At 39.0% G+C, this 12320-nt stretch overlaps 2 protein-coding genes across 2 annotated transcripts in view; one reads left to right on the top strand and one right to left on the bottom strand.

Annotated features, from left to right (window-relative positions):
• Window positions 1-12320, top strand: part of LOC309588909 (myosin regulatory light chain 2, smooth muscle minor isoform) — a 206085-nt gene that overhangs the window by 128980 nt on the left and 64785 nt on the right. The window lies entirely within an intron of this gene.
• Window positions 1-12320, bottom strand: part of MYOM1 (myomesin 1) — a gene marked incomplete at its 5' end in the record, with an annotated part of 70324 nt that overhangs the window by 29543 nt on the left and 28461 nt on the right. Inside the window, 7 exons of the mRNA XM_082330012.1 lie at window positions 1388-1714; window positions 2652-2773; window positions 5034-5208; window positions 6222-6405; window positions 7943-8067; window positions 8454-8510; window positions 10158-10357. Of these exons, the coding sequence (XP_082186138.1) occupies window positions 1388-1714; window positions 2652-2773; window positions 5034-5208; window positions 6222-6405; window positions 7943-8067; window positions 8454-8510; window positions 10158-10357 (1190 nt within the window). The remainder of the gene's footprint in view (window positions 1-1387; window positions 1715-2651; window positions 2774-5033; window positions 5209-6221; window positions 6406-7942; window positions 8068-8453; window positions 8511-10157; window positions 10358-12320) is intronic.

Here is a 12320-nt window from a genome sequence, read left to right on the forward strand (position 1 = left end):
TGTTTTTTGAGAAGCAAGCTGATACATAGTGAAAGAATGTGCTGCAATTGCGGCTCTGAGGTAAGTGATCAGGACTCACTTTAAAAATGTGAAAATGTGAAAAATGAGGAACTAAAACTAACATTACAGGAAAAGTAAAGAAATTGGAGATGCAATGATTTGTTTCCTTTTGCTGAAAGCAAACCCTTTTTCACACACACAATATTCCTTGTAGTTCCTTTTTTTAAATAGGCCCACATTCTTCCCTTCCAAGAAAGGAGTTTATCTGTTCATTCTTCTTTTTTTTCCTTTTAAATTTATACACTGTACAAATTTTATCATTGCACCCATCACATGATCTTACCTTAATGGAAGGAAGCATGATCATAGGCACTGTAGACTGACCAGAAACAGAACATGTGTTTTACTGGAACTTATATTAAAAAATTTGCTGCATAATCCTCTTTTTATTTTTTTTTTAACAATACAGAAATCATTAGCTTAATCCTAACCCATTTTCTTAGAAAGCCTTTTCTGTATCTAGTGGGGAAATACTTGCGCACACCCAGTATGTCATGCACCAGCAAAGAGCCCTACTTGTGACCCTGAAGACCTACTTTTTATGGAAATCCTGTATCATATATGTTTCCTTTTGTCTTTAATGTTTTATGTCAGTGTCAGCTAGCCTCAGGTTCCCGTACTTTGTTTTCTCTTCAACACTTTGCACAAGCCTTTTGAGTCTCACTCCAGAGGCCTGGAGAGGAATTCAGTTCACTGGCCAGGTACCAGGACTTAAATGAAATTCAAGCCCCACATTTCTCAGGCACAATGGGTGTTTAGGTGTTGACAACATAAAATGTGATTTTGTGCATATGCCTTCAACTTGATAGGTTTTCCTCATTACATATTGCTGTCAGTCAGAGGTACAACACAACATTCATTAGCACTGTGTCTCAGAGGATAAGCTGTAGCTTAGGCATAAATCCACAAAGGATCTTCGTATATCCTAACACAACACAGATTTTCATGCTTACCATCATAATCAGATTGTGTTTCTTTCACACATACATCACCCAGAGACTAGGTAAGAAGACTCCTAACAAATTACTGAAATGATTTAGAAATAATACAGTATCTTGGATACATTAATATGTAGTCAAACAAGCTATTAAATTAGTAAACAGATTAATATGTTTCACTTTCAGTAGCCACTAAGTTTGTAAAGTGGTCTCTGATACCATTTCATGCATAATGATCTTAACAGAGAGTTGAGCATGTCATTAACAGATCTGATGGAAGATGCATCACTGGAGAGCACGTTCACTTCTGGCATGGATGAGCAGAGGTTACAAGCGTCTGAAGTGGATGTACCAAAGCAGTGATATCTATTTATTTTATTATCTCTCACCTGTATCTTTTTTCTTTGTCACTTTTTCCAGTGTCAAAAGATCCCCAGGTCGAGACTTACTTGCCTGCTTAGCAGCAACTTTTTGTGGTGCAGATGTGACAGCGTCCTTAACCATTTGTCTCATGTTACTGTCTCCTGTACTCCCCAGTTTGTCAGAGCTACTGGGTAGCATGTCTCTATTAAATTTAGCGTTGCATTTTAGCAAAGCATCTGTGTCAAAGATAGGCTGGGAGGACTCATGCATGCCTTCCCAGCTGGTAGTGCGGTCTGTTAGTCCACCAGCTTTACCACTCAGTTCAGGACACACACCATGAAGCAATCCTCCCCCTATAATTGCCAGAAAACAGCAAAGACATTTTGAATTAGAATACATTCTTTTTTCTTCATTTAGTCAACAGAATGAAGACATGCGTACAGTGAACAATACAGCCAAAGTATGACAAATTACAGGTTTTACACACAAAATGTTAAGCTTGAATTCACAAAAATTTGAAATGCAGAGAATACCTCTCAACCTGCTCACAAGTAATGCTCTTTTAATAATGTCTACCTTTCAAAGCAGAAGAAATATGGGAAGTTAATAGTAATCTTCATTTGCTACAATTATTTTAGTATTAGATCTTCGAAGTCATATTTCTGATCCTTTCAAGATGATCTCAAAAAATTGCCCTAGGTCACATCTCTCTGCTCTAAGGTTGTGAGGTATGCAGGTTTGATACAAATGAGAGCGAGGATGTTGCAGACATACAATTTATTCCAGCCCAATGATCTCATTAATCTTTATGGATTAGTTCAGGCAGTGGCAAATAGAAATAATTCATCAACAAAGGGAGAACACACAGGGTTATGGAAGGTTTACAAAAGACACATTGCACTGATTATTAGGTTTAGGTATGGAAACAAATTTCTTAGGAACTGACTGTATATAGGATGGTGTGCATTAGAGGTGATAAATACCGCATTACGGAATCAGAATGACACTCCATTTTCCAGGACACCTAGGAAGTGAACTTGGCAGTGCTCTCTTACAGTGGTTCACAAGAAACACCTGAAGAAGACTAGATGGTGAAGGTGAACAGTCTAAAAGAGTGCAGTGACTGTGAAACTATGGCTGTGAGACCACAGGATCTGCGGATAAATTATTATTTGTGGACAGCATTGTAAAACAAAACAGTTAGTTACAAATAGTTGCTGAAAACATCTTTACTTAATTAAAAAAAGACAACATATTTACCATTGAAAAGAGCAATAGAAAATAGCTTACCAATGGCTGCTTGCACTTCTATAGGCTCCGAATCCTGTGAAAATTCACTGAGTCCTGCTGCATTAACAGCTCTGACTCTGAAAATGTACTTCTCACCATTCACGAGCCCATGGCAAATGAATCTAAAGTAAACCAGTGAAGGAATACTTAGAACGTATTATGAAGAAAATAAAAATCTCAAGGGCGAAGAGAAAGCATTTCTTCCATAGAATTTATTCTGGTTTCTGAAAACTGAGGATAAACCATGACCCCAGTCACTTAAATGAAGGTCAGAGAATGCAGAATGTATCTAAGCACCTCATTCACACAATGAAGATAATGTCTAAAACCATGTCTCTTTAGACATAGCATTTACCAACACTCTTTTCTTCTTAAGACTACAGAAGTTTTTGTGTTACCAAAGGCTCTACCTTACTTCTGCTAGTATATAAAATCCAACAATGTGAAAATCTGCAGAGATAAGGTCTATATTTGCTTGTGGGATATCTTCATGACATAAGGAAAAGACACTTGTAGCACAAGTTCCCATAATTCACTTCCAATCATAAATGAAAAATTACAGGGCATTGTACAAGAGCTAAAAAAAAAAAAAAAGGTGCCCAAGTTTTTATTTCACTTTCTTGCTTCTATACATGACACAATAATCTAAGTCACACAAACACTTTTATTAGAATAGTTTTTCTACTGGATTACCTAATGATCACATAAAAAACCCTCCTAAATTTTCTCTGTTGTCCACACTGAAAACACAAAACTTCCCAAGACAGGAATCATTTATTTTGGAAAAATTGTGTTTTGGAAATGTAAAAATTTTATTTAAAACAAAATTTATTTTTCAATGGGTATTTTAAGTGTATTTTATTTCATATTACTTTTATTTTGTTCTACTTCATAATGTCATATCTTGCACTACCAATGCTGACATCATGCAATGATGTACAAAGCAAATATAATATGGAAAATGAAATGTATTATTTCAAAATAAAAATTTCATTTTGGGAAAAAAAAAACTGAATCAAAATTTTCAGTGCAGAATTTTCGCTACCCATTCTGTCAGACTTTTCCAAATCATTTGCTTTCACCAGGATGTGTGCAGAAAACAAATTTCAAAAGATCAAAATATACTGCATAACGCAAACTGTCAGCTACAGCTAATGCGTTGAGCTTGACTCAACCAGAAAAGCCAAGAGTTAACAGACAGCCTGTTCCTAACTGCATCATACATTATATTGCATTGACTAAAAATGCAGTGATAGGAACCTAAGCAGTGTAGTTACATCACAATATATAGTAACTCAGAACAGTATTTTTATTTCTACGGTAAATAAAGATCACATTTCATATTTTAAAATAAGCAAACAGCACGGAACTTCACCAACACTTGATGTAACCACGATATAAATCATAGAAGTATATATGAAAGTATATAATATTGGCACATACAGCTGTTGCAATATAAATGCACAAAAGAATACTTAAAGGAAATTGTTGTACTTGTGTTCAAGCAAGTGGGGTTTTAGGTACTTCTGATATACTAAGCATTTACAATGCCCTTCTAAACAACAAAGTTGGTCCAAGAGTAGTTAGCAGAGCCTTACTTACTTTAATAAAGGTTGTCATGGATAGCAATTACAAATAAGCATAATCAGGCATAACAAGCAGTGACTGCTTCTGGATTGACATCAATCCACTTGAGATCAAGTTCTGCAATTACTCCTTTAGACTCTGAAGACTACATCCTTATTCAAACAAAACCAAATGTGATTTAGCTTGCAAAGTTTTAAACCTTGATTATTTTTTCTGACTAGAGACTGAGGTTCATGTCAGTAAGAAATGTGAGTTTATACCCAATATTTAAGAGTGTTCACTAGTATCTTGATAATTGCAAGTGAAAGAGCAGTTAGAAAGTAATATTGTTAGCGTGATATAGTCCACATGTCCTCCCGACATTCTAGATATACAGTCCAGAATTGTTTACAGCAGTCTTCCAAAACAGAGGACTTTTTGCTTTCAAACATTATGCAGTTTAGTTTTCCACATTTGTAACTTCAGTCATTCCTCACTGTACTGTTTTTCATCAAACTGACAGGCTGTGTAATAGCTAGAACTAGCGACCTGCTTCTCTTTTCTTCACTAGAAATGTCCACATTTCCTCCCCCTTGACTAATTGTTTCTAATATAACATTGATTATAAATTCCTTTTGGACAAGACTCACAGTTTGAAATATGTTTTTATGACTTCTTATGAACTTCACCTGCAAGAGTGAAGCCTGCTGGCTACCACAGACCGATTAACTCTACTACTACTAATGGCTGGAAAGCACATATATCCAGTAAATCAAAAACTGGTGACCATAATTTCCATGCTTTAAAATCCATTACCTTGTGCCTTTCACTGGATTGTTGTTGCATGGTTCCCAACGACCAGATCCGACTACACTTGACTCAATGTAGTACCCAACCAGCTCCTTGGCATCTGGGGGCTCTGTCCAAGTGACAACAACTGAGGTATCTGTATTCCTAGTTGGCATAATACGCCCAGGAGCTTTGGGAATATCTGTGGGAGAGAAACAGAAATAAATTAGTGATCATCCAGTCAAAATTTACAAATAAAATAAGAGTGACATTCTATTCTGGATTATATTAGCACAACTAATACAGATTTAACCTCCCCAAACTCCTCTGATTTCCATCAAGTAATCTGGCACAGCAGGACAGTAGGTTCAAGCCTTTGATGGTGAGGTTCCTCACATTTCCATTGCCTATGGTTATGGGCATTTCCTTCAAATTGGATTTAGTTTATTCCCCTGGGCTGAACATCTGCACCAGAGATGTGATTTGGAGCTTTCTAAAAGGGAAAATGTGTTAGGTGCACACCGAAGGATTTTGTGCAGCCCACAGAATACGTCAGAAAAAAATGCCCCTGTTAAGTAGCAAAATGCATCTAAAGTGTTTTTCAAGAAGAGCTATTTTACTCTTCTTAAAGAATGTAGTTCGTGTGCATCAAACTGCTCTGCGAATTCAACCAAAATGAAGTAAACAGAGACAATCTGGGAACTGGATTCAAATCTGCATTGCCGTTTGGAAACAAATTGCTAATGTAGACATAGCTACTGGTGCTTTACTGTGGTGAACATCTTGGCTTTTCTTCCAGTGGAAATAGTCTCTGCATTCATGTAACTATTAAATTCTTCACTTCTGTTTAATTTGGCAAACAAAGAAGGTTAAACTCTGCTGATGTCTGGGCTTATTTTCAATAAAGACTCTAAGTAAAACAAAACATTTTTGTACTTTCTTGAGTTTTCATTTTCTTTCACTATTCGCAGCCTTTGCAGTTCTTGGCATCGCTATTTGCAGCTTAATTCCCTTGGTTTGCATCTGTCATTTGACTACACATTAAAGGTTCAACAACCCAAACCAAAATTATTTTAGCTAAAGTGAATAAATCACTGACTACTCTTCATACTTGAATTAGTTACTGGGCAGCTATCTGTCTTCAGACAAAACAATTGCATCATAAACTGAAAAGATACCATGGAGGTAATTTACTACATATGACCACACACTTACCGAGTTTGTCATCCACCACAGTGGCTTCAGTTGCTTCTGAAGGTTCACCGATTCCAGCTGAATTGCAACAGCGAACTCGAAAGCAGTAGGATTTGCCTTCAGCCAAATCAAAAACTGCAAAGCGAGGAGACTTCACAGGGATCTCGGTGTTCACCCTTTGCCAGTCCTCTGTGCCAGCAACGCACTGCAGTCAAACCCAGAAACCGCATTTTGAACAGAAGTATCTGAAAGCTCAGTGTCTAACCCGACAAGACTTTCTACCCAGACCACCAAATGCACGTCTGCTATGAAGAACGGGGAGTCACGTTCCTTTTTTTGGCCTTTCCACAGAATGAGCGTATTACAAAGCTTATGAATCCCAGATGTCCACCTACTCCACAAAACATACATAAAAGCTTACTGGTTTTAATATATCAAAGCTAAACTCCTCTCCACCGCAAGGAAGTGATGTTATTATTAACTGCCTCCAGTTCTGGACCACTTTCAAAATAAGTTCTGCAGACATTCAACATCATCCAAAGAACAAAACTCTAACATTACCACATTGCTTCTAGATGTTTTTGTGCCACTCAATGTTTTTAGGATGGCTTCCAGAATTAATCAGGATCTGACCTTCATTTTCCAGAAAAAAATTAACAAGTGCAATTCATTTGTGAATTGTTTTTATTTCTGTGGCTAGAAGCTCTACATACCATGATCACTTATACCATTAATATTAGTGATTAAATTTTGCCTGTGATTTACATTAAGGATAATTTCAAGTAATGGTTCTGGTTTCTGAGGGATTTCAAATTCTCAGGAGAACATTATCTGACTAGGTGACATTAGTGCTCACTACTCAGCATGTAATAGGTTATTAAAAAGCTTTCTTATATGGAAACTCAAAATTCATATATTCATCCTCTCTAAGTCTGTTGCTAAGTGAAACTCATTTATTTATACCAGATTTCATAAGAGAGATGAAAAACACGTAATGGGAAGATATTTATGTCTCCCTTGATGACACCTCTAGACTGATAGGGAAAAGCATTGATAAAAAAGTTTGTGAGCCATGAGATCCAAGTAAAAAGGGTGACGGCGTAAAGAATTTTCTAGGCTAGCAGCCATGCAAAAAACATCTCAGAAAAGCAGGACACTGAAATTAAAACTGATTCTGTTCTAGAAAAGAAGTTTTGTCACCTTTGTTGAGTTGGTGAAGCAAATGGAGAGTTAATGTAGAGGATAAATATGAAAAGGCAGCTGGAGGAGAAAGTGCTGATGCCAAGAAACTCTTGAAGAATGCCTCCATACAAAATGTTAACAATCTGTCTCACCAGACAAGCTTCATTTATACAAATTTTATTTTATATATATAGGTATATATATTTAAAATATATATATCATATATATGTATATAGACAAAAAAACATGTGACTTTGCTCTGTGCTTTCTCTTTATAGAGGGAGTTTGTCAGCCTGTCTACTCCAGGGTAGGTCAATGACACAATTCATAAAAGGATATTACAGTGTGTGACACATTCTGCATCTACTTTCCTATTTCCCATCTTTCTTTTCTTCCTAGTTTATCTTAATCTACAGTGACAGTTATTCTGATGAAGCTCTAGTCCTGGCCCTAGTTTGAAAGTCTCAGGTGGAAATGAAAGTTAACTAAAAGACCAGAAGAGATAGCAAAACAAATGTAAAAGATTGCCATAACATGACTCTGATTTTGTCCAATTTTACCTTTTCCACAAAGTACATGATACCCTCATGGCCCCGCTGCCCAGGAGGTTTCCAGCTAAGCACAACATAGTTCTTGGTGGCTTCAATAACTTGGAGGTCTGTAGGTGGACCAGGAACAACACCCTCTGAAGAACAAGGGAGAACAATAGGAAAGGGAATTGGGATTTAATTCCTTCATGTTTGTATCAGAATTAGTGCCATAATTAAAATATAGAAGGAGTATTAATATACCTTGGCACCTGATATTTTTTTTAAAACATAGAGTTTAAAAGTCTTTTAAATATCGGTTTAAAATGTCCTTCTTTTAACTCTAAGCATGTTTATTTATTAGGTCCTGAATAAGGTCCTAAACCTCACCTTGACAACCAAGCTGGGAGTCATTCAAGGTCAAGTGACTCTCAGAACAGCAAACTTTGGGTGCATGCCAAAGTCCACTGAACTCACTGGGAGTTCTCCTAATTACTCAGCCAGCTTCACATTAGACTTTTGTAGGCAAAAGGGCTGTGTTTACCTGCAGGTTCTTCCTCAGTGACAATAATCTGTCCAGTCCAGGGTGCAGAAGGGTGACCTGAAACAAATGTCAGAGGTATCATGGAAATGGGAGACTTCAGGAACTTTTAAAATAATGAGAAAACTGACTCTTTTGTGGTTCAAAGCTAACATTTGCAAGATTCATGTGAGCTCCATTGTTCATTACTACTGTGACTTGCTCATGTAGCAAGCTAGGTACCCAAGCTAGTTGTAGGCTGACCAGCTTGAATACTGAGAGCAGCTCAGCAATCAATATAGCTAGAAAATTTAATCCACTGAAACATCTATTCCTTCCTGAAATGTCACTGAAGTCACCTAGGTGACAAGCAGAGGTATTTGGCTCACTCAGCTCATTGGTTTCAGAGAATTAAATTCAACTTTATTTTCCATACTCTATTCATTTGGTTTAACAGCTCACTCATTAAAGGAACAGACAAATTCCTGCAGGCTGCTCTTTGTCTCTTTTTAACCACTTTCCCTCACATTACCAGCTTTCAAATCATGGGTCACAGTCACAAACAGAAACTGCTGAGCCTGACTCAACATATCCACCTGATATGATTTGGGTGGCTCTCTCAGCACTTCTACGTTATCATATTATTGTAGTTATGCATTCAGCTATCACCGAGGTCAATGCACTTTCAGAGATAATTTTTGCAAATGCTGTTCTTTACCACCATGTGCTTCACCTTACATCGGCTGATCTGTTTTGGAGATGAGGGCAGAGAGGGAGCAGGTGGGGAGAAAAGAGGATCATGAGGGACAAGAGAAGGATATATGGGAATAGGCCACCAAGACCAGACTTCATCTCCTGAGACAGCTTCCACACTTCCCACTGAAAAGAAGAGGCGCCCACAAGGCTTCAGGTTTCACATGTCTGTCTGAGCACAATGTTTCCTGGCGGTGCCAAACCTCCTTCCTCCGGCCTTTTGTTTTTATTTTGAATGGGAACCTTGATCATCTGACTGCAGTCTGTAGCTTGCAGCATTATATACAGTAAGACATACAAGCTGGGACCGTGGGAGCCCTGTAGCTTTGCACACAATACGCCTTCACATTGGACTATTTTAAATAGTAAAACTTCAGAAACAAGTAGAAATAATTGGATTTTAGGCATATGATTTTGGCATACAGGTAGAGAGGTGGATTTGGAAGCAAAATGTCTGGGACATTGCCAGGCCACAGGAAAAATATCCTTGACCTGGAAAATGTTAACTTTAAAGCAGAGTGCTTGGGATCAATTATCTATTGGGCCACCCTGGTATTGTGCTGATGTTACTGCAAGACTTTGATCGTCACATGAGCACAGATTCAGCCACCATTGTCTGTGGCACAGAGAGAGACTATTCACAAGATCTGTTCAGGTATTTTGTTGGCTGAACAAAAGCCAGTCTCTTTAGGCAATTAACTCTCCTGTGCCTTTTCCCCCCTTCCTGCAAGTTTGGAGCATAGCACCGCAGCCAGCAAAAGCCATTTGAGCAGACAGAGCACTTTGTGCAAAGAGCACTGAGAAGATTTCTTCTCAGCAAAGCTGTCTCCAGATAATATTTTGGTTTTGCATTGCTCCCTCTAGTGGGATTTTGAAGGCTTATGAGTAGATAGTCATCCTTTTTTTTTTTTTTTTTTTTTTTTTGAGTTGTGACTTCTTAAACCTCTTGGGCAACCTGCAAAAAGCACATCTTACTTCTAAGCCTGGCTCTGTCAGCAGGATCCAGAGCAGCCACGGGCTCTGACACCCGGGACGGTAGGCTAACGCCAACTTTGTTCACAGCTCGGACTCGGAAAATGTAGGAACGGCCTTCAATCAGACCAGTGACAGGAAAACGAGCAAACTTCACGGGAGTCTCATTGCACTGGGTCCAGTGGGTGGTGCCAACCTCACACCTGAAAAACACAAACAGCAAGAGCAGTGCTGGGAAAGGAAAAATGCAAACTCAGGGCACCCACCCCCCCCTTTACAGCTTCACCATCTGTTCGTGTTCATTGGCTGGTCCATACCAGTTTCCTCAGCAGCATCATATACTGGTGACATCAAAGCAGCTGCACCAAGGGGTCAGGGCTGAAGTACCATCTGGGCACGCACTAAATCCCTTGCAGCTGCGCTCCTTCTTTCCTCAACTGAGGAAGGGACATGAGCAGAACTCACTTCACTGTTTAAACCCTCCAAAGTATGCTGCAGGATGCCTAGGGAGTGTCAGCTTTAGCGTACTTGAAGGGACATGAAATACATGTATCTTTTGCGGTTGCCAGAAGGCAACTAGTTCATCTTTCATGCATAGTGCTCCCCTGTACATCCTGCAAAATGATGGGCTTCATGGGGCGTGGAGACCTCTGTTGTGAGTTCTGTGACCAGCCCAGCACACAGACGACTGTGAGTGGGGATAAAGTCAGGCACTCGGCCAGACCCTGCTTCAAACACCGCTGGGGCTGCCAAGGGAGCCCATGGGATGGTGGCTGCAGCCACTGCAATGACAAGACCCAGCGGGACAGTGCTGGTCCCACTGCTGTGAAGGCTCACACCTGGCAGGAGGCTGGTTTCTGGCAGAAGGAATTGATAACCAGCAGCAGGGAGGGATGACAGCGACTTCAGCTCAGGGAGACAGGAGGAGCCTGGGGTGGATGGCTTCCCAGTATCCACCAACATGGTCGACAGGAACATGAACTAGCAGCTTGGGAAAGACTTTTTATTGCTGCTGAGATATCTGCAAAGGGAATATTACTGTGCCTACCCAGGTTTCTTGGTAGATGCAAGCATTTCTTTTCTGGGAATTGCTACTATCTCGCTCGGGGCAGTTTTGTGGTTCTGGTTTCTGCTGGAGGTGACAGATGCCCAAGCTTCGCCTCTAGCGTTCGCACAGACTGGTCCTGCTGCCTTGGCCAACCCGCTCACACTGCGAGGCAGTTAGGGGTGACCCTGGCTGAATATTTGGGTGCCTAAATACCTTCAGTGGGATCAAATACTGGAGAGCCGTAACAAAGCTTTGAATTTAGGAGCAAATGTAGAATAAAGGAGGTGAACACAAGAGGAAAAACAAAATGCCATTTGTCTTGCAGTTACTCTCAGTGCTAACATCCGTCGATAACCTAGTTTTAAAATGAGGTATTATTTTTCAGAGTCTAGTCCTGTCTTTTGTTTAGGGTTTTTCAATGAATGTTAAAGAGCTATAGCTTAGACCTAGCACTACCTAGTTACAGCAGCAACTGATACTCATAAGTTATCAAACCAGTAAAATTACATTTGAATTAAATGTACTGATGTTAGATTTGTTTCACAAAGCAATGCCTTCTTTTTACACATACATAATTTATGTATATACAATGGCATAATATAGTGGCATATTTTATATATATATATATATATATAAAAAAAAAGTTTGTGGTTTTTTTTTATATGCATCTGAATAAGCCTACAGGAACTCCATATTACTAACGATGTATTCTGTTACTGAAATTCAAACAAATATTACCAGCTCTGGAGACCATTGCAAGTCTCAAAATACTGACTGAATTTCTTAAATCGTGAGCTTCTGGAGTCCTGAATGTGTGACACATTCAGTTTTCATATTTTTAAAAATTATTTCCAATTCTTATTGTTGCAGAGAAAAACACATAAGCGTGATCTGCATGAAGCCTGTGAATCTAAGAGCTTGGAAAACAACAGCACATAAAAGAAATCCAACTGCCTTTGAGGTAATATTTTGCTTTCTGGTATATGTGGTAACTATTTGGAAAGGGGTGGGAGAGCACTGATACAGAAGGAGCCACAGCTGTCTAATGAAGATGCCGATCTTGTAAGCTACCAAAATGCAAAGTCCTGAGGCTTCTCAAGCCTCACAGGGAGCAGCGA

This window comes from Platalea leucorodia, assembly GCF_965183815.1.
Source record: "Platalea leucorodia genome assembly, chromosome: 1".
In the NCBI taxonomy this organism is placed as follows: Eukaryota; Metazoa; Chordata; class Aves; order Pelecaniformes; family Threskiornithidae; genus Platalea; species Platalea leucorodia.